The sequence below is a fragment of the Pavona decussata genome, unplaced genomic scaffold, assembly GCF_977016875.1.
Source record: "Pavona decussata unplaced genomic scaffold, jaPavDecu1.1 SCAFFOLD_114, whole genome shotgun sequence".
Taxonomy (NCBI): domain Eukaryota; kingdom Metazoa; phylum Cnidaria; class Anthozoa; order Scleractinia; family Agariciidae; genus Pavona; species Pavona decussata.
The window spans coordinates 4,084,403-4,106,238 of NW_028145528.1; the positions used below are offsets into that span (position 1 = coordinate 4,084,403).

At 37.9% G+C, this 21,836-nt stretch overlaps 1 protein-coding gene across 1 annotated transcript in view; it reads right to left on the bottom strand.

Annotated features, from left to right (window-relative positions):
- Positions 1 to 21,836, bottom strand: part of LOC146470306 (uncharacterized) — a 30,849-nt gene that overhangs the window by 2,446 nt on the left and 6,567 nt on the right. Inside the window, exons 2-17 of the mRNA XM_085122383.1 lie at positions 19,275 to 19,383; positions 18,296 to 18,414; positions 17,665 to 17,862; positions 11,423 to 11,633; positions 10,786 to 10,815; positions 8,490 to 8,826; positions 7,348 to 7,701; positions 7,044 to 7,070; positions 6,119 to 6,308; positions 5,331 to 5,480; positions 4,867 to 4,926; positions 3,912 to 3,990; positions 2,591 to 2,712; positions 1,809 to 1,964; positions 641 to 812; positions 134 to 333 (exon numbers count right to left, since the gene is read on the bottom strand). Of these exons, the coding sequence (XP_084978509.1) occupies positions 134 to 333; positions 641 to 812; positions 1,809 to 1,964; positions 2,591 to 2,712; positions 3,912 to 3,990; positions 4,867 to 4,926; positions 5,331 to 5,480; positions 6,119 to 6,308; positions 7,044 to 7,070; positions 7,348 to 7,701; positions 8,490 to 8,826; positions 10,786 to 10,815; positions 11,423 to 11,633; positions 17,665 to 17,862; positions 18,296 to 18,414; positions 19,275 to 19,341 (2,472 nt within the window). The 5' untranslated portion in view covers positions 19,342 to 19,383. The remainder of the gene's footprint in view (positions 1 to 133; positions 334 to 640; positions 813 to 1,808; positions 1,965 to 2,590; positions 2,713 to 3,911; positions 3,991 to 4,866; positions 4,927 to 5,330; positions 5,481 to 6,118; positions 6,309 to 7,043; positions 7,071 to 7,347; positions 7,702 to 8,489; positions 8,827 to 10,785; positions 10,816 to 11,422; positions 11,634 to 17,664; positions 17,863 to 18,295; positions 18,415 to 19,274; positions 19,384 to 21,836) is intronic.

The following is a 21,836-nucleotide window of genomic DNA, read 5'->3' on the forward strand; positions in this document are numbered from 1 at the left end:
CATAAAGCAACTATTGCTATGCAATTGCTGTTTGTTTGTTTTTGTCTGTTTTTGAAACAATTTTGTACGCCAGAATGTTTACGGTACATTTGGAAATAATCTAGCCCCTTCATCGAGGTGCAAAATTACCAACCTTAGCTGTAACCAGTACTCCTTCATATCCCATGCTAACAAATGGAAATAGAGAAAGGTCATCCTGGTCGAACTCTATGAAGATTCTTTTCTGCGTGATCGGTCTTCCATTAAGAGTAAATGAAATTGGGACTTTGTCTTTCTCTGCCATCTCAAACAAGACCGTACAGCCGATCAAATCGCCACGATCCGCCATGGCATCTGGATGAAGAGGCAGTATAATGAAAAGTTAAATGTAATTGATGTCTTTGCATCGATTTAAGACAATTTAAAGAACTCGCGACAGTTTTCTGGCCTTGGAGTGGATCTTTTCAGACTGAAAAATCTATACTAGTAGAAGGCATGTAGTTCAATTTTCCTCACACTACACTACCTTTTCAGAGTATAATTTAATTCTCTTTTTTCGGTGGTTTCCACGCGACAGCTGTTACTGATAACAAAAGTAACACAAGGCTCTTAGTTTTAGATAACGTCGACTATCTATTAATCTAGTCCAGGAGCATTTTACCTTCTATTTCGATGATTGACTTTGCTTTGACAGCATCGAAAATGTTGCCTTTAATGTGGTATCCCACGCATTCGTTTTTCCACCCTTCTCCTCGAATAACATGACTTTGGTAATTCTTCCTTGTCACGCCTACCTCTAGACTTCTGCGCTCTCCTGCTTCAAGAATGAGAACCTAAAAAAGACGGCAATGTAACGCGTGGTCGATCTTTAACCCAAGGTTGTCGTTCTTGGCGCCATTGTCAAAGTACACCCAAAGGGCTTTTGTTTATTTGCCACAAAGTTCAAATATAAAAGTTGTTTGTAAAATGATGGGGAGCAGAAGCTCTCGACAAACCCTGGTGGGCTAACGCTGGTAACATTAACACTCGAATCTCTTCACGGTGGCCAATTTATTTTTAGTTATCAACTCTGTTGATAAACCAACATTCGTTTTTACTCCCCACGAACACAGCACCGCAGTTTCTTTAGAAACTAAACCCCTATTACAAGAAGAGCACCTGTTACAACATTTTAATTAGAACATGGCCATATTGCAATACAACACAGATTAATTTTAATACAGTCAGTGATTAAAGGGAACAAAAAGACAACGTCAAATTCAAGTTTCGTTTATATGACGGTTCTAAGACTGTACTTAAATAACAGTTGAAATAAAACTGAATCGAAACTCAAATAAGCCTTCGTTACAACTCGGTTAAATGCAAAATACCATTTTCTCTTGTTTGTATTTTGCTACCATGTAAGAGTTTGAGATATTGAACCGAAGGGTGATTAAACGAGCAAGAGATATTGATACAACGCAATGTAAGTGTAATGTGAACAGGACAAGAAAAAAAAGTGGTATACGCATGTCAAGAACTGAATCAAAAACTGCGAATTACTTAATGGTCATTCTATTACGTATATTATATAGCCTCTCCCTTAAACAACAATAATATATGATCCTTGGTTTTTTCCATCTTTAGGGCTAAGTATTAGTTAAACTATTTTTGCTCTTTCACCGTTATATTTATACTATATATTTTGCTAATGTATTATGTGGAGATGAACAAAGATAAGATGTAACAAGTGTAAGCTAAGTAAACGATGCACGACAAAATTAGTTAACCTAGGTGTAAATGTAAGCAAATTGTGTTGATTCGTTTAACTGGTGATGTCGGTGGCATACCTCAAAATGAGGACACTCTGGAGAAAACGGAACGAGATATCTGGCACCATGGTTTCTTTGTGATGCTGCCGGCTGATCTTTGCATCTCTGGCAAGTCTCTATTCCTTCGTACATCAGAAGACTGTCTTCAATCCTAATGCCTTCACTTTTCCACCCCTTAGTATGGAAAGACTTGTTTTAGCATCAAAGTTAATGTAAACAAACAATTGGAAGGGAAACTGCTATTGCTAGGATATATAAAAACAAACGGGCAAATAGAAATTAGCACCCAGACTCACTCAAAAGCAAGTTTAAAAATCATATGGTTTACCGTTACTATTGGAAAGGAAATTAAAAAGTTATTTAACTAAATTAATGTGCCTGTCCTCTTTAATATATTCCAATTTGTTGTTTACAGCAGTTACGAGTATATATTTCAGTTCAGTTTGACAATTTATGTGAGAGGGTTGGACTTGACAACGAAATATCACGCGTAATTGTGGCTAAAGAAGCAAGTCTCCGGTACAACCGTTGATAGCTATTTCAAGTCATTCTTTTAACTTTTGTTTTTTCATCACATCTCTGCAGTAAACTTGCATTAAATCGCACCTGTTTAAAAGGGCCTTTAGTTCATTCCGCGAGCCTGATTCATCGGTGGACTGACGATACGATAAAAAACAAGACTATTCCTCTTCTTGCACGTTTTCCCGTTTTTTTGTGAGTGCAAAAGGTCACCCAAACAGCAAAATTTCTGACTCGCTTTTGTCAGGTTAACGTAAACAGTACAAGAATGTAAAAATCACCTTTGGACCAACTGGAAAGAATCCTTTGTCAGTTCTGGTTGTAAAAGTCTTGTAAGCAACCTGATTGGTCATTTGCCTTAGATTCGTAGTTTCTTGAAGCATCTGGTCCATTTTCCCTTTGTCTGTTTCAGAAAAATGTAAACACGACATTATGCCGTTTCCTTAGGAGCTGAAGCGTAATTCTTTTATTTAATCAGAGAAACGGTTTCATTAGGAAGATAGTTAAAGAGCAAGTATTTAAGTAGAGACGATAATGCTAAGGAGAGTATATAGATGGTCCAAAACTGTTTCGTTTGAGGTTCACAAAATATGTTGATGACGTCACATGGGGTGGATTACATCTTGAATTTAATTAGACAACGGCTTTCATGGATCCTCCATCAAAGATTTTACGAAGCTACAGAACTGAAAGTAAACAATAACGTACAATCGTTCAGACATGAAAAAGGCCGAGCTAATCAAATAAGAGCTATCAAACCAACTTGGAGGTGGTGCTCACAATATACTTTATTTGGACTGCAGGTGAAACAATGATTGAAAGAGAGAGAACTAAAGTTAAGGAAGACTGGAAACCTAGCTCAAAGTTATTTTGAAATAAACCCTTCTAAAATTGTGAACATCATAAGAGCTTTCGATTCTTATTTTGATGACCGAGTTACAATGGCCACCATTGACATTTGACGTTCCAATGCTAGGTTTGGTCCATATACAGCTGTACATTATTTTTACGAAATTTATTGGTGAAGCCTGCATCACTGGTTCAACGTTTGAGATAGTTGACATGGTAACAGTTAATTCAGATTGTTCTCCTCTGAGTATTAGGAAAAGTAATGAAAGTTTTGGAGACTTTAAAGACAACAATCATCAAAAACGTTATAAACGTTCGTAACAATCACACAGTCCCACTTTAACATTCTCTATTTCTTGACATAATCAAGTAGACAGATGATTGATAGCTTTCGAGAAATGTTGCCTTTAATTAAAGTTAACGGTGTTTTGAAAAGCTGAAATTTCAACACATTTCGCATGTACAAAACGCAATTTCGAACCGATAAAGTTTTGAAAGAGGTCTGAATGCAGCAAAATTTACTTCGGGTCGAAATCATTCTACTGCACACCCCGGGTACACGCAGTATAAGACTCTAAACTTTACTTTCGAAAAACAATCTTGCAAAGTTGCTCATATCCATAAAGAATGAAAATAAAAGGCTCACAAGCTCATCACTAAGGAAAAGGCTTCTGCGACATTAACTCTTTCAAAACAAAATGTACTTCTTATGAGAAATTATAATTACATTTTACCACCGGTACCAAAAATTACCTGTGAGAGGAAATCTATATCCATAAGTTGCAAAATACGTAATTTGAAGATTTCTAACAGCCAAATCCAAAGACTCTTCCTGCAAATGAAAGAAGCAATGATTGAAATGAAATGAGGAAACAGTTACAAACAAGGATGCATATTGCTCCCGTTTCTCGATTATTTTGCGGATTTTTCCACTGCGGTTAGGAATCTCTCCACTGGTTCGCACCGCAAGGAGAACTCTATCTTTCTCCTTTCCTTTGTATTATTGAAATTAGAAAACTTATAAGGGGTTATGACTTTCTGTTATTGCTAAATCACGCAACTCAGGATCATCATTTGAGGCGACGGGCAATTACGAACTTATTTGGAAGTTGAATACTCCTCCAAAATTGTTTATTTTAAAAACACAATGCATCCTAATTATCTAAAATCATAATAAATGCGCCTTCCTAGACACCAACAGGTCCTTGAAAAATGTATGATCGTGTCAAATACTTATCTCATAAGTTATAGTCTGGACAGTTAAAGCTAGTCCCGGCTTGACTACTCTGGGCCAGAGGTTCTTTCTTTCTGAAAGCCGAACCTATCGGAAACCGCGCATGAAAAGTCTCTGGCGCCCAGGGTACGGGCTTGACTGAATTCACATACCTGTCTGTTACTAAACACCCTCTCTAAGGGGGGAAAAAGAAATGGTTCCGGGTGTGTCCGGATTAGAGACAGTTGACAGCAGTGGAAAAAATCACAAGATAAATTGCTCAGTACAAAAACAAATTGTCCCAACTTGTGAAAAAATGTATGTGTTGATACCGGGGGTAAAATACGTAAGGGAGCACAGGATAAATTATCTGACTATTACTTAATTACTATTACACGGACCAGTCTGTTTTCGATTGAATTTGGGCCTTGTGCGGATTACCAACTGTTCACTCCAAAAGCAATTAAACAAAGACAAACTTGTTCAAATCCTTACCTTCAGTCGAAGCATTTTTTGTTCCATTCGTGATCTTTGAGTTCGACCTTGAAGCGTACGCTTATAAGAAAGACAATGAATAAACATTTTAAGACAAGCGCAAGTGGTGTTTTATTTAAAATCTAAAACGTATTTGGCATTGTTGACAATTTAATTTTTGCCAGGACAGGGAGGAAGGAGGAGGAATGAGGACGGAAATGGTAAGGAAACAATAGTTATGTTGTACGTTGTACACTAACTGTGAAGTTCAAATATAGATCTGCTTTCACAAGCAAACACTTAACATTACATCAACAATTAAGAATCATTTATTCACACCACTCCGGAAAGAGGTAATCTAAAATGTCTCAAAACATGTTTCTTTTTATCATCAGTCAACTAATTATGGTATGTATTTATCATCGCTTTCGTGTTTATTTCTATTGTTTCCAATAAATTTGTCTAAATAGAACACAAAAACTTACTTTGCCACCTGAACGGCACCAGCGCCAAACCGAACGTAGACCCAACACTAGACTTGAGAGGAGGTTGAAAGGAACGGGAATGGAATCACAAGAACTGTAAGTCTGAATTCTGATGGCGTTCTTGAATGACCACTCCTTTAGAGAATTGTCCTACAAAGTCAGAAAAACACTTATATTTAGGTACAGTCGGATCTTAGCCCTTAGGTAAACAGCTTCCATCGATGAGTACTATGTCAAAGCCACACTCCGATTCAATGCCCGGAGCAAGAAGAACCTTTCCTTTAACTTGCACACATATGAAGCGGCGCCAAATGTTGTACAGACCGTTGCCATGTTTCATTAACGCTACTGACCAGCCGTAGTTTGCAAACATTGAGAGTATTCATAAACGCAGCTCATCATTAGTATTAAACCATCATGGATACCTTATAGTTTTATTTTAATACTGTAAATGACCAGTAACATCACGACTTTGGTGAACAACCAGAGGAATTGATACAATCTACCAACGATTCACAATTTCGCTGACGTTGTCGAACGTTAGTCAATGTCAACTCAAACGGTACTTCTCAGGACTATACTCAACTGGATGATCATAATTTACCTACTTATGTTTTGTTTGTTTTTGTTTTTGTTTTTTTCCTTTTCATTTGATTTGAGTAGTCTCGTCTCTTTCAAAAGGGGGATATCAGGGCCAATAAACAGTAAAACAATTATGAATTTAAGAAAAAATATCCGCTAACTTCGTCAACTACAATGCTAAAAGATTAAGGTCTATTTTCTCTTACTTGCACTCGTTGGTAAGTGTTGGACAACAGTGCTATCAACATGTTCATAAGCAAAATGACGCCCATGATGAGATACGCTCCATACAAGAAACGAACCACGGTCACCGATGTAATGTCAGCGGACTGCAACGGATCCAGTTCAACATTTCCGAGCAAAGACCAAATAAGGTGCTTCGCCATTGTCCACCAACTATTATTTCGAATAAAAAATGTATATACAGAAGTTAATTATTCCTGAACTATGAGAACTTGCAAATGACCAACATGTTTCGGTGTATAACTTATAGTTTGAAACCTTCCACTGATATTACCAGGATCATGGGTTTGAATCCCGTTAAGCTTATTTTTTATCCGTATCAATTTATTGGTTGTTACCTGCGAAGATCTCTATTTCTTAAAACGTGAAATGAAGTCCAATTACTTTTTTGTTGTACATAAATAAAGACACAACAGTTACCCAAGAGTGATGCGGAATTATCAATGTAATGTTATAGCTCTTAGTTCTGTATCTTGTCTTTCTCCTTGAATTTACCGGTATTTACAATTTAAGTCACATTTCACATTTTATATTTCTTTCATAATCCGTAATATTAGAGTTACCTTTCTTATTACAGCTAGAATTGTAGTTAAATGCAATTTTATATAGTATGATATTTGTAATTTATTTTTTTCTTCTTCTTTCCCCTCCCCGATTAGTTAACTACCTGTGGATGGAGGCATTTTGTATCAATTTATTTGCTTGTAATATAACAAAGTTGTTGTTGTTGTTCTTGTTGGTAAAAGACTGACTTGCGTTTGGATTAAATTCAGTTTACATTTTTGAGATCGTTAGCTTAGTCAAAAGTCATTTTCATTACGCTACGTAGATCTGTCATTTCACTAGCTTGGTAAAATTCAATTTATGACGATGTATTAAAACACGTACCAAGAATATCCATATGCGCTGCAAGAACTAAAAGACAAAACAAAGTGAAGTTGCAATTTTTAGTCTTCATGTTCAACTCAGCAATTTTAATGGTAAGAAGCTAACCGCAAGTAAGAATCCCGCTACAATTGACATAGGCACTTTAAATTTAAAAAGGCTGAAAAGGGCATCATCATGCAATCACACACAAAAAGATTGTATTTTGGCTGCTTTAGAAATTACTGACATAGTGCTATATTCAGAGGGAAAAAAGTTAAGAAACACAAAGGGAACATTCTTCCAAAGTCAATAAGAGGTAACTTACGGATTCTTGTCTTTGTCACTTTGTAGAATGTATGAGTTTTCAGCCATATAAACTTTAGTTATGGCGATGGAAAACGCTAAAATGGCTGCTATAAACTGCCAAAAGATGGCAACCACGTCGCTGAGGATATGATACAGAGCGATTTGAATGGAGCCAACGTTTCTTGTGTTCTCCATCAAGTGACCAAACGCTCTGAATGTAAGGAACATGGTGTTGAGGCCGTACAGATAACCAGCAACGACAAGGGCTCGGTTGTCCACTACTGACTCAGACATAGCCCACGTGACCATTCTCACTACGAAAATTACAAGGTATATGAGAGCTGTCATAAGATCCAAGATGTTCCATTGATCACTACAAGAAAATGTCAAATGACCAAGTGTGAGATGAAACGGACACTTGAATTAATTATCAAATTACTAAAATTATATATTGATAACTAATTTATGACTAAATTAATTGAATAATCAGATAATGCTTTGGTGTAGTTATTAATCTCGTACTAATAGATGACATAATGTCGCAGACGGTGGAAATGATTTTATGCAGAATTCGCTTATTGAGTTCAAATTATAAAGGTAAAAATAGTATTAAGGTTTTCAGTCTGGGTTATTTTTGAGTTCCTGAGCCTGACAGTATTAAAGGTCTGGCAGTGAAGCGTGAAGGGTAAGTAATACGTTGAATTAACTGTTTCTTTGCCGTCCATAAAATGGGATGATGACGTCATAAGACGTGGGAATTACGTCTTTGATTCTCCACGGCCGCCATATTAGATCCACCATCTTCAATTTCTCCTGACTTCTCCAAAACCTCAGAAAACCATTCAAATGGACCCCAACATAATTGAAACCAATAACCAAATACTAAAATGGTTTCATAAAAATGTAAACTAATTAACGACGATACATCAGAAGTTTTAAAACAAAAAAGGTCAAAAACTCCAAATGGCCAAAAACATGACTGCCAAATTCTTCTTGCTTAAGAAACATAATGTCTCGTGAACAATTAAATATCATACTAAATTTTCTGAGATAAATTTCAAGGAAAAGTCAGACAGTTTGGTGACGTTTTCAGAAGCCTTGAAGTTAACCTTTTTGCATACATATTGAATAAAGTCAATTAAGTTAATGAATTCTAATTACCTGAGATATTTTCTAAACTTCTTCCCTAATGGTATCGTTTTAAAAGTGGACATACTGCTCCCTTTTGGTTCACATGTTACTTCGATATAATCCTCTGGTTCTTTAAGTATTGGGACTTCCACTTCAGTTATACGCTGGACCTTCATGCCACTAAACTGCTTGCTTTCCATTGCTATTCTACCCATGTACAAAAGCCAAACGGCCCACTCTAGAACGCTGAATGGAATACTTGAAGGCGCAAGACACACCAAGTAATGGAGGCCGAGATGAACCAGAAGACACACCGTGTCACGAAGAAAAATGAAATAGGGGGTGTTGAAGTACTTAAGATAACTCACTACAAGGAACAAGAAAAGGAGACTGAATTAGTGCGTTAGTCAGTGCGACCTCACTTGCCAAGTGACTCAAGCAAAGAAGGTTAATTTCCACGTGAATAAGGCGGTAACTTGCGTTTTCAAAAGTAGAAAAAACCAAATCGTTTACTTTTGCAGTTTAATAATAATAATAATAATAATAATAATAATAATAATAATAACAATAATAATATTATTTAGTATAATTACTCAGGTGATTATAGAGATTCTGTTGATCTGATTGGTCGAGGATTGCGTCATATCCTGCTATAATCACCTCGCGCGAGGTGATTATAGCGGGAGCACTAACTTTCAAAATGGCCGCTAAGCTATTTGTTGACATTTCTGAAAAAGAACAAAATAGGATGAAAGAAAATGCAATTCCGAAAGGTACTAAAGATGCAGCTAAGTCCAAGGTGATACTTTTCGAAGGCAAGAGATGAAAATGTTGCTAATTGTAATAAAAAAAAAACCCCTTGTAAATTGCATGTTGTCGATCTCGTTGACTTAAAATGAAGACAACAAATTAAGTTAAATTCGAGCAAGATTTTCTTTATTAACAGAATGATTTCACAAACAAAACGAGTTTAAGACAGAATTTGAAAGTATGGAAGTAAACAAGATGAATAAATGTCTCCGTAAGCTTTACGTTTCAGTGACGAGAAAAGAAAACAGTTTTTATAATCTGAAAACTAGTTTGTTGTCGGTTCGAGCGGCTCTCGACCACCATCTTAAGTCACTGCCTCACAACAAAATATTTTCATCTGCGACAACCGTGTACTTGTTTAGTGAAGCCAACAAATGACTTAATTCCTACCTGAAGCAGCTTATCTCCGAGGGCAATTTATAAACGTCCGTTAATATAACCGGCGAAGCCATCATGTCAACAAGAAATTGTGCAATAAAATGCTATCGCTAACACTTGTGATCCCGGCTCGAGTTTTACACCCAACAGCCTGGTTCATCTCCATCTATTTCGGTAAACGGGTCGGAGAAACCCAACATTCATTCACAGAAGTCAGTGCTTCGTCTCAATGAAGCGGCAGTTAAAGAATACCGACATTCTGCTCGAGGCCGTGTGCAGTTTATCGATTGCGCATGTGATCGGCAGACTGCGCGTCTCTGTTCATTGACGCGTGACGATTTGAAACAAACAAAATCGAGATTTTTCGGACGGTACTTGTTTTACTCTGATAATCACCTGAGTAATTATACTAAAACAATTATTACTTGATATTGCTCAAGTTACCATACTAATACATGATCAAATGCGCATCACAATAAAACTATAACTACCAATACTAACTTACCTTATATAAAAAACATAAAACATGCAGAAATTATTTAAGAAGTAAAATATCAAGAATTAAGAATTAAGAAAATTTAAGAATAATAATGGTAAGGTACAGTTTTAGTTTGGCTTGGAACGACTGAAAGCTACCAGCCTCAACCATGTCTTTAGGTAGGCCATTCAACAGCTTAATTATCCCAATGAAAAAATAATGTTTATAACAGTTCAGTCTTGCAGGTTTGATAAAAAGGTTTATAGGAATGGTTCGCTCTCGTAGACTTAGCGGAAGCAAGTTCAAAATAATCCTCAAAATTTAAGTGATAGTAGCCAAAAACTAACTTAACTGTTTTTAAGCCCAAGTTTACCTTGGTGTTATGTAGCACGTTAGAATGTGTGTTTAGGAAAATATCCGGTGAATTAAGATTTTTAAGAAAAGGTTAATGCTCGTACATTTTCAGAATAACATCTTCGAACGAAAGAAAAACTGGTTGCTTCGAGAATCATCTCGAACGTCACTGCCATGTCCTTGTGGAGGATAAGTATGATAGTGGTTTGAATCCACTCAAAATGAATATAATTTAAAAATTTGTCATCAAAAAAGTTAAATTTGGAAATGACTTTTTACTGGCTTGTAAAGAAGGTATAAACTTACCAAATATGTCACTCTTGTTAATATAAACGCCTTTGTGAAAAGAAAGAAACGAAATGTAAGATAATGAAGAACCAAATTCTAAGAATGTCTAATTTATCGATTTACATGTCAAAATGACCGTGGCGTAGGTCAGTAGTTAGAGGTTTAGGGGTGAAAATTAATGTGGTTGGTACCTTTTCAAAATTGCCGTTTTGGAAGAAATACGTGTTTTAAGTTTTACTCACGCAAATTAAAAGCTATAGAAACATAGCAGTTTAATACAAGGCTCTTTCTAGAACACGTGCAAACGACAACGTAGCCGCCTAAAATGTACGAGAATATGACATCAAATATTGATTGATTTACCTTCGTACTTACTTACCTATTTATTCATTTACCTATTTTTTTTTTTCTACATTTACTTTTGGAATTTCTTACCCTCATAAGGGTATCAAAGATCACCAAGGAGCGTCGGACAGGCATCCTTTGAGAACCTTATCATTTTCATAGTTTTTTTAGACCAGCCCCATCACTTTGTGATGCTGTTTATGGCTGATTACTGGGGCTTAGTGGGTAATTTACAATTGTTGGTGAAATTTTTCATGTCTCATAAAACATTCTGTTTGAGACTCGGTTATAGAAATGATAATATAATCACCTTTTCTGTTCCTTATCTTTTTCGTAAAGAAATGATAAGCGCCGAATACAACGAAGAGCAAAGGAAACAGTACCACATCAATCAAACACCAGACATTCAGAAAACTCCAAACCCAGCGATCCATGGTCAGCCAAGAACTGTTCCTCATCCTGCCTAGTTCACCATACCATTTTTGACTCATCAGACTATTGATTACTGGGTGAGCAAAAAACTGCAATAAAAGGATTAAAACAAAAACCATTTAAATAATCTGAGTTGTACTGCACTTTTGAAACGACGGTCTTAGGTGCAGAAACTTTGGAAAGATGTTCACTCCAGGAAGTAAGTGATGGTTCAGCAAAGTGGATATTATATTGAAGGATCTAAAGGGGCAACATGAATGCTAATTACCATCACAGAATGTTTCAAATATCTCTTCCACCAACCTGGAAATTTTTTTGGAGAACATTCCACTGCTATAAACCCCCTACTTCTGCCTCCAGACACATACACACTCAGAAAAAGTTAACCTTGAAGTCATGATTTCCTGAAGATTTGTTGTATCATTAGACTGTGTAAGGAACTTTCCAACAGATATTGGAACAAATATTTCTTGAGGTCTCTAAAACGTTCCACATGAGTAGATAGGAATTGGGGGTTGAGCGTACGGGAGGAGGGGAGGGTGAGTTAAACAATAGCCGGGGTGGATGAGTAAACAATAGCCTAGAGGGTGACATCATCAAAAACGATGACATCATAAGCTAAAAATAGAGAAACCGGGGGGAACGGGAGGATGAGTAAACAATAGCCTAGAGGATGATGTCATAAAAAAACGATGACATCATAAGCTAAAAATAGAGACAAGGGGTGGAATTTTCTCCCCTCCCGGAAGATAAAGTAATAAGCTAAAAATAGAGAAACCGGGGGGTTAGGGAGGTAGAACGTCACAATAGCCCCCCCGGGGTTGACATCATCAAAAAGCGATGACATCATCTAAAAATAGTGTAGTGACATCATTGGGGTGGAGGAGTATTTTGCTCTCATTATAAAACAATGATCTCATAGTTTAAAAATAGAATAGTCATAAAATAGTTATAAAACTTTCCCGCTATGAAGTAGGAAACACAAACTATAATGGCTTCCCAGCAGTTATTTACCATCAGTGAGTTTAAATCATTCGCTAAGCCTCGGTTGGTGATTTGAAATTTTTTGCTCCACGGAAGATGAAAGCCCTTTGGCCTTTTGCAAGCCTACACTTGGGTAGTGTGAGGTCATTATTTTGCCTGGCGTTCCTTTGGTGAATTTTTGAACGGTGTTGAAGTCATTCTCAAAGATAACCGGGAGTTAGGTTGTTCATTCATTTGTATACAGTACTCTATTTTCATTGTCCGTAAGCGTATGAAAAAGCGATTACTGCCAAGCACATTATTCACGAATTGTGAGTTTCAGTAATAATCATACATTTTCAGTGATTCTATTTTGGATGAATTTGATCGAGATTATGTGATTTTGTTGGTTATAACAGATGAAATCAGACATCAGACATCAGACGCGTGTTTCGATTCACGCACCGTTACTTAAGCTATTATGTTAATTAAGTTGAGCTTTGTCGGGGATTAAACAGTAAAAACAGTCTTTTGTTGTCTTTTGTTTACCAGATTGCTCCGAATAAGAATATTTTTACGGTTGATCGATTCCTGGCTGCTTAAATTAATTTGCATGTTATGTTTGGCGCGCACTGGAAAAATAAAACACTCAGAATTTACTGAAAATTCTTTATTTAAATCGTTCAACAATTCAAGTACAAAGCAAAGTTCTTATGACGGCGTTAATCATCTTTATCCTCGTCATCGCTAGGGGGATAGAATGTCATTTTTGATGTCCTTTCATCCTTGTGTGTGATTGCGCCACAATTTAATTAAAATTCATCCTCTTGAGAAGCCTTATATGGATGATTTCTGTGAGTTCGCCGGGATCTTCTTGAGGGACGATCATCGTCATCCAGGTAGTTTTTAAACCGAATTCGAGGTGGTTTTTTTCTTTTCTGCGTACGTGAGGGTACTGTGGGAGGGGTGTTAAGATGGACGAGGGAAGTGACGCTTCCGCGGGCGTCGCTTGTGTTGCGATTGGTTCTTGGGCAGCGGTCGCCTGTATAACCATGGGCGTTTGGACAGCGGCCGCCTGTACAGTCACTGGTTCTTGATCTGGCATTAGATTGCTAGAAATTTGTCTCTGTTCTTCAGAGTAGGGTAGATTTGATTCTTTGAGTCTGGAATTCAACTGTTGTTTAAACGTCAAATACTTGTTTTGCAGCTGCATGTAATGCTTTGCTCTTTCGTCATCTCCAAGGTCTGATCGTGAGAGAAGACCATCCATTGAATCTTGTAATTTCTTCATTACTGGAACTACTGGGGGAGTCATTACGTTCTGTTGTTTGAGGTACTGTAGTAGTTCCTGCGAGATATTGTCCGGTACCGCTACGTTATCAAATCGTTCTTCGCTAGGTAGAACGTTCGTTCGCAATCTACAGTTGTCTTGGGTAGTGGTTTTCAGATCAATCAACAGATAACCAAAAGGTCTTTTCACAGCCTCTTCGTACTGATTTAAAAAGAAATCCGCTTGGCCGGGATACATTTGCTTCGCCAGGGTCAGCACTTGAAGTTTATCCCGGGGGTTCTTGAAAAGGACTAAGTAGTGACTGTTAAGGCTTATGCTGCGGCTACCTTTTCCCTGATGGAATAGATTCTGCACGATATAAATCACACTGAGATTACGATGATGAGAACCACGAGTAAAGAGGTTCACAATTCTCTTGTCTTTACTGGCGTCAATCATCTGATCATCAAACACGATCAAATTCCGTGTGTTTACATTAAAATAGGAATCCTGCTCCAAAGCCTTAGGAATGCCCTTGACGAATTCAATATGTGGCATGGGGACTAGCATTTCTGTGTACGCAGGCTGCCATTGTGAATAACACCAAACGATCCTCTCCGGGGGAGGGTGAATTGTCTCTGAAGCTTGTTGCAATAGAGATCGAACCCAGGCCGTTTTTCCAGACCCCGTCATCCCGGCAATCATGGAAGTAAAAGGATGATGGAAGCGAAACCGCTGACATTTTTCTGGAGAAAACGGCATAGCTCTGAATGGTGTGAAACTCGGCGACTCATTGTGCTTATTAAACATATGTCTTTGCATGTTATCTTTTCTACTAAAGGATTTTTCGCAGAAAGAACAGAACCAACTCATGTCAACTCAGTGAAGACTTAACGTGAACTGAAAAAGACATCGAATGTGTCACATTTATATAGAATTAACCCCTATTGTTTTCCCTCCTCCTTCTCCTCCTCTTCCTCCTCCTCCTTCTCCTCCTCCTCCTCCTCCTCCTCCTCCTCCTCCTCCTCCTCAATTCTGTTGTTTTTTCCTCCTCCTCTCCCTCCTCCTCCTCAATTCTGTTATTTTCCCTCCTCCCCCTCCTCCTCCTCCTCCTCCTCTTCCTCCTCCTCCTCCTCCTCTTCCTCCTCCTCCTCCTCCTCTTCCTCCTCCTCCTCCTCCTCCTTCTCCTCCTCTTCCTTCCTCCTTCTATTGTTTTTCCTCTCCTCAAGTCTATTGCTTCTCCCACACCCTACACAATAAAAGGGGGAACTTACTTTCTTAAACTCATTCCATGATCATGTCTCGCGTTGTAAAGAACAACCGAGGTTTCCTTCAGCTCCTTTCTGATTGCCCTTCCAAGCAGCGTCAGTTTCTCTTGAGAACAGCTACTCCACAACAGTTGCATGCGTTATTGCAAGTTATTTATAATGTACTTACAGAAAACATACCAGTGCCTGAAGAAGTTAGGGCCTTCTTGCGTTCGCATAAGGATGCTCTTCTAAATCTTGCTCAGCGAAATGTTCCTTACAAGACAAAGAAACGCATCCTTGTGCAAGAGGGCAGTGGGTTTATACAAGAATTACTGACCCCTGCAATTAGTAGCTTGGGGTATCTTCTGTTATAAAAGAGACCGTGGATTCTGAATGTTGGTCATTTGTGTCTCTCTTTTAACGAGTGCTGGTCAATATGAAAAGAAAGATGGATTGGGATAAAGAGGAGGAAAGTGAAATGGAGGATTACTCGACCTCTGATGAGGAAAGTGACAAAGAAGAACCCCGGATAAAAGATGTCTTGAACAACCTTTCCAACGCCGTTTCCAGAAAGCACGCTTCTGAACTATTGCATAGTATGGCTACTTCTAAAAATATCTTGTTCTGGACACCTAGTGGACTGCTACTCCGAAACCAGCGCCCAATACCAGTAACAAACATCTCAGAGCTTGTCGAGTATGTGTTACTCCCTCATAACGAAGATGTCGCCAAACCCCGTGCGCTCAATACTTTCCTAGATGGGCTGGCAGAGCTCGGAGTGAATAAGCGACTGATCAAAAATAAAAAACTTCTAAGCGATTTGTTAGAAAAAGAAAGAGGATACCAGGATAAAGAGGACGAATCAGGTAATGAGGCTAATGATGAAAACTTGTCGGACAGCAGTGAAGAGGAGGAAAGCAGTTCTGAAAATAGCCAACCTGAAGAGTCTCATAACAGCGGCCTGGAAAGTGATTGGGAAGAAGAAGAGGCCGAGAATAGTAGTGACTCAGTTGAAAATTCAACGATAGCTCAGGCAAAAGTTCATGATCCGTGCCGACACTGCAACAGTTCACATGGATATGATACCGTAGTCATGAAATGTCCTAAGTGCTTTTGGGAAGATAACTGTAAAGTTTGCACTATATGTGATCACAAGATTCCTCTTGAACGAAAGCACGCCAAGGAATCTCTCCGTCGATGTTATGATTGTGGAGCGATCACACACAAGGATGAAAGAACATCAAAAATGACATTCTATCCCCCTAGCGATGACGAGGATAAAGATGATTAACGCCGTCATAAGAACTTTGCTTTGTACTTGAATTGTTGAACGGTTTAAATAAAGAATTTTCAGTAAATTCTGAGTGTTTTATTTTTCCAGTGCGCGCCAAACATAACATGCAAATTAATTTAAGCAGCCAGGAATCGATCAACCGTAAAAATATTCTTATTCGGAGCAATCTGGTAAACAAAAGACAACAAAAGACTGTTTTTACTGTTTAATCCCCGACAAAGCTCAACTTAATTAACATAATAGCTTAAGTAACGGTGCGTGAATCGAAACACGCGTCTGATGTCTGATGTCTGATTTCATCTGTTATAACCAACAAAATCACATAATCTCGATCAAATTCATCCAAAATAGAATCACTGAAAATGTATGATTATTACTGAAACTCACAATTCGTGAATAATGTGCTTGGCAGTAATCGCTTTTTCATACGCTTACGGACAATGAAAATAGAGTACTGTATACAAATGAATGAACAACCTAACTCCCGGTTATCTTTGAGAATGACTTCAACACCGTTCAAAAATTCACCAAAGGAACGCCAGGCAAAATAATGACCTCACACTACCCAAGTGTAGGCTTGCAAAAGGCCAAAGGGCTTTCATCTTCCGTGGAGCAAAAAATTTCAAATCACCAACCGAGGCTTAGCGAATGATTTAAACTCACTGATGGTAAATAACTGCTGGGAAGCCATTATAGTTTGTGTTTCCTACTTCATAGCGGGAAAGTTTTATAACTATTTTATGACTATTCTATTTTTAAACTATGAGATCATTGTTTTATAATGAGAGCAAAATACTCCTCCACCCCAATGATGTCACTACACTATTTTTAGATGATGTCATCGCTTTTTGATGATGTCAACCCCGGGGGGGCTATTGTGACGTTCTACCTCCCTAACCCCCCGGTTTCTCTATTTTTAGCTTATTACTTTATCTTCCGGGAGGGGAGAAAATTCCACCCCTTGTCTCTATTTTTAGCTTATGATGTCATCGTTTTTTTATGACATCATCCTCTAGGCTATTGTTTACTCATCCTCCCGTTCCCCCCGGTTTCTCTATTTTTAGCTTATGATGTCATCGTTTTTGATGATGTCACCCTCTAGGCTATTGTTTACTCATCCACCCCGGCTATTGTTTAACTCACCCTCCCCTCCTCCCGTACGCTCAACCCCCAATTCCTATCTACTCACATGTATTTTCTTGTGCTGCTTTGGAGAAGTAAACATTTCCAAAATTTTTAAAGAGTGGAAAGTACAACAGAAGTGCCCTTGCTTCTTACTACAAACTTACTACAAAATGCTACAAACTGAAGGTTAAAATTTCTCGTACGACTACAATACTTACGTTCTTTTGTTCGAATTCAATGGCGGCATCCATGACGTCATCTACTGCTTCTTTCAAAAACACGTCCCGAATTCGGCCTCCTGATTTCAGAGGATCAAAAAGGCGGAAAATAAACTCATCCAAAGTACTGGCTAACTTAGCCAAATCTTCTTCGTCCGGTCCCTTCTTTTCTGCTAATCGACGAAGTTCGAAGTTCGTCTACAAATGATGACAAATGTCATTCAGCTCGTATACGGAGTGCTCATGGAAGGGAACAAGGAAGATATCAAGTGATTTATGGTATAAGGCTAGCTCTATTTCTATTCTATTATTGTTGTTTATTACTATTCTATTACTACATAGCTTTTATTATAATTTGAATGTGTGAATAAAAAAACTTGAACTTTAAAAATAAATAAAAGATAAACGAAAGAATCTTGGTGGATAATTCTATGTTTTCAATGCATTCAATTATTTCCTTTTTCGATCTCTTTCCGTCATTTTAGAGACGTATGTTTGTTTGGTTGTACTGCTAGTAAACCGGTTTATCCGTGTATACGGCATAGATGCAATACATAATTTCATTTCATTCCATTGTTATCTTATGTCTCCTTGCAAAATGAGATATACTAACATAGAACAACTTGCCTACCTCCATTGCCATAAACAAAGCATTCTTATTACACTTGGTCAAGGCTCTTGGTGTAAGTTTTTCACTGATCACATCAATGTCGCCGTTCTTTATTGTCTTCCTCAACGAATCTTCAAAGGCTAGTTAAACAAGACAAGGTTAACGGATACAATCAACTATTTCAAAACAACATATCAAGCGAGAAATTGTTAAAAACTTTTGCCATATTTGAAGAAACCACTAGCCAAGCCCAAATGCTTTAAATGACGTAATAAGAGAGGCGAAGGTAGAAAAGAGAAACGCGACCATTATTAATATTTTTCTTGTGAAACTGTTGTTTCCGGTTTCATATTGTATAACCCGAATAAGGCAGAGGACCGCTGATGGTTGCTTGCCTCAGTTAGTAAAGCACCAGATTGCTTAGTAGGATTGTGCGGACTTCACTCCTTGCCAGATAACACAAAAGCCATTACGATAACGATGCTCAACACCATGTCTCAGTAAAGATGGTAGCTTCATTGGGTAATAAGTTTAAGCTGTTCAGTTGTCTTGGTGTACTGTTCATGGAAGATGTCAGCATTACGGACAAACAGTTAGTAAGATAACAGTAAGTTATAGTTTAGGCCGCCATAAAGAGGACAGCCATGTCCCCCAACATGGCGGCCATACAAATCCTTCTAATTTGTTGAAACTGTCAAAAAAAAAATCCCTTTGATGATTGTACCTTCAGATTTGAGCTCCAGACCATTTTTGATGTGCCCTTTGTGTTTTGTCCAGTATGGTCATTATTTCGACTCACTGTTTAAGGCGAAGTGGGTCATGTCACTTCTTATTACAAGGAAAGATCTCTGTGTTTTTGGTGACAGACAGATCAATTTCTAATTAAAGATGAAGTATTCACCACCAATATCGCAGAAGGAGAAACCTCTTTCAACATACACAATATATATCGCATCCTGTATCTGGGTCTGTCCGTGTTCCGTAATCCACCTTTACTTACCTTTTCTTTCCTTTCTCTCGTCATCAGTTATCGCTTGCAGCTCCAGCCAGGCGGAATATTCCTCCATTATTCGACCCCTGGTTCAACCAACTAACAACATTCACTCAACCTAAAAAACGCTATAATTAGTAACAGCATAACATGTCACATGTACATATCAGTGTGGTCGAGATGGCAAAAAACTACTTGACTGCCGAGCTCATCTCTCAAAGCAGTTTTTTTTACGACTTTAAAATCGTGTTCATTTGCGGTACACAGTCAGTTCCGCTTTTTGAAAAACTAATCCTTAAATTATTCATAAAAATAAATTCAAGCCATCCTGCACTGTACACTGGTGCTATCGAAACTACGATATGTTTTCTAGTCCCTGATCCTTAAATTATCACACGTTTAGCATGCCAGGTGTTGCTTTTTTTGTTTTAATATTACCGAACATACAAGATTCATCAAGTCAGGATAACTCATAATCATCTTCTTCAAATTTTAATACAAGGAGAAATTCTCAAAGAGTGTCAAAATGTAATAGCTTAAGGCATAAATTACATTTCAGTTACTTGTATATACTCATGAGCTCGTTACAGTTGACTGAAAATAATTTAGTATTGTGAAGTGGTCATGGAAATCGCATAATTCAAGGCCATGTTTATTTGTTTTTCTTCTAATGTTAGTAAACACATCTGACACTACTCTGCAAATTTTTACGTCCTTATTCGCCCTTATTGACCTTGATTCTCAGACTTTAAGTTCCCTATTAAATTACACAAATCGTGCACTTGCATACTTGCAAAACACTCAAGCAACACGCCAGACATGTTAACCTGGAACTGCGGGAGGCTGCCGTCTTAGGCTAACTTAAATAATGGCTGTCTAACCACATTAAGCGATACGAATAGCTGGTGGAAACAGAGAGCTCACTGTCTGAATGTTGTTGAAGTATCAGCATTTTGATTTTAAACCTGTTTATGCAAATTTGAGGTCTTTATTGTGAATTACTTCTAAGCCTCGTGCCTAAAAGGAAGGAAAGGAACATTTCCAAATTCGCTACCCTCTGTAAAGAGGGTATTTCTAATACAGAAGAGTCCGTAACGCGGAAGTCTAGCTGCAAAATATTTACCGTAAAACACGCTTCTGAAGTTACGTGACGTCTCATTTCAGATGCATGGGACAATAGCAAAGCGACATTTCACTTCACCAAGCTAACCATTCAACACTTCCACACGCATAAAAACGTCTGCAAATATACCAGCATAACGTGTGTATATATGAGATTTATAAGTTCGGTCACCTTTAAAGTTGTTAGTTCCCGTGATTCATGCCTCCTGATGAACACCAAAGTATAATTACACTGTGCGAGCTATTGTAAAATACGCATAATAAAGCAGGAATCTTAATCCCTGGACAAAGGTGACCGATATTGTAATTGTTCATGAATTCAAAAGCGAGTCATGAATTCTTTAATTTCTCTGTGAAAAGAAAGTTCTGTTCAAGTACAAGTTGTCTAAAATTTTGAACTGCTGTTTAAAGTATTTAAAGCCTTTCATTTCCAGAGTCCCAAACCCACCAATGAATTCAACACCACTTCCATGAATTCTAGCTTCGATAATAAATCTGTTCAGAACAAGCTTCGAATTAGCTGATCTGGAATAAGAGTACCATTAGACGTGTTTTCCTGCACGCATGATACATTCGAACGACAAAAAGACGATAAACTTGGCCTGTCTAGCTTCCTCTTTCTGGACACATAAAAAAGACGGTTTCGTGAGCTGATCTTACCTCCTTTACTACTTTTTGGACGCTTTTTGAAAAAACGGTGATTACGTGCTAACAAAATTCATCAACAAAAGACTTTCTCGATTAAATTTTTATTGTAGATTAGCGTTATTAATCGGCTTTCGAACAACCCACCCCTGATCGTTACAATTCGAATACTAGGTAAGCACGGGCGCGCGCAACATAAACAAATACGAATAAAAAACGTAAAATAAATAAAAATCACTACATTAAATCATTAGTGTCAGTTCAGCGGGTATAAAGTCATTTACCGTTAATAGCGCCGTTTACAAAGACTTGCTAATTCAAGAGGAAATTTGCACTAGCGGGGCATTTGAATCTCCGGCGAGAGCGTCGTTATGGCAAATTTTCCACGCGGGAGAGGGTAAAAGTTACATCCGGGACGACAAAAATATTCACAGAGGATTGGGAGGTCAAAGGCGGATTAACGGCAAAGAGACTCAGTAGAGATAAACCAGAAGCTTAGTTTACCGGGTGACGTCAGAAAATCGCCAAAATCCATCTGACTATACTTTTTTTTAGCGACATTCACCATTCAGACGGTTGAGTCGAAATACAATGAAAAAGTGGTTGGCACATTGTATCACAACAACGACCGCCCTCGGAGACCTGAGGGGCGGCTAATTGGGAGGAAGGGATTTTCATGGGCGAAAGTTTAGTTTAATACTTGAAACTTATAATTGCAATTCATCATATCATAAACGTGAAGAGTCATCGTTTATAACTAAACAAATAGTACGTTTTGAATTAGCTGTATTTTCCAGAACTTAC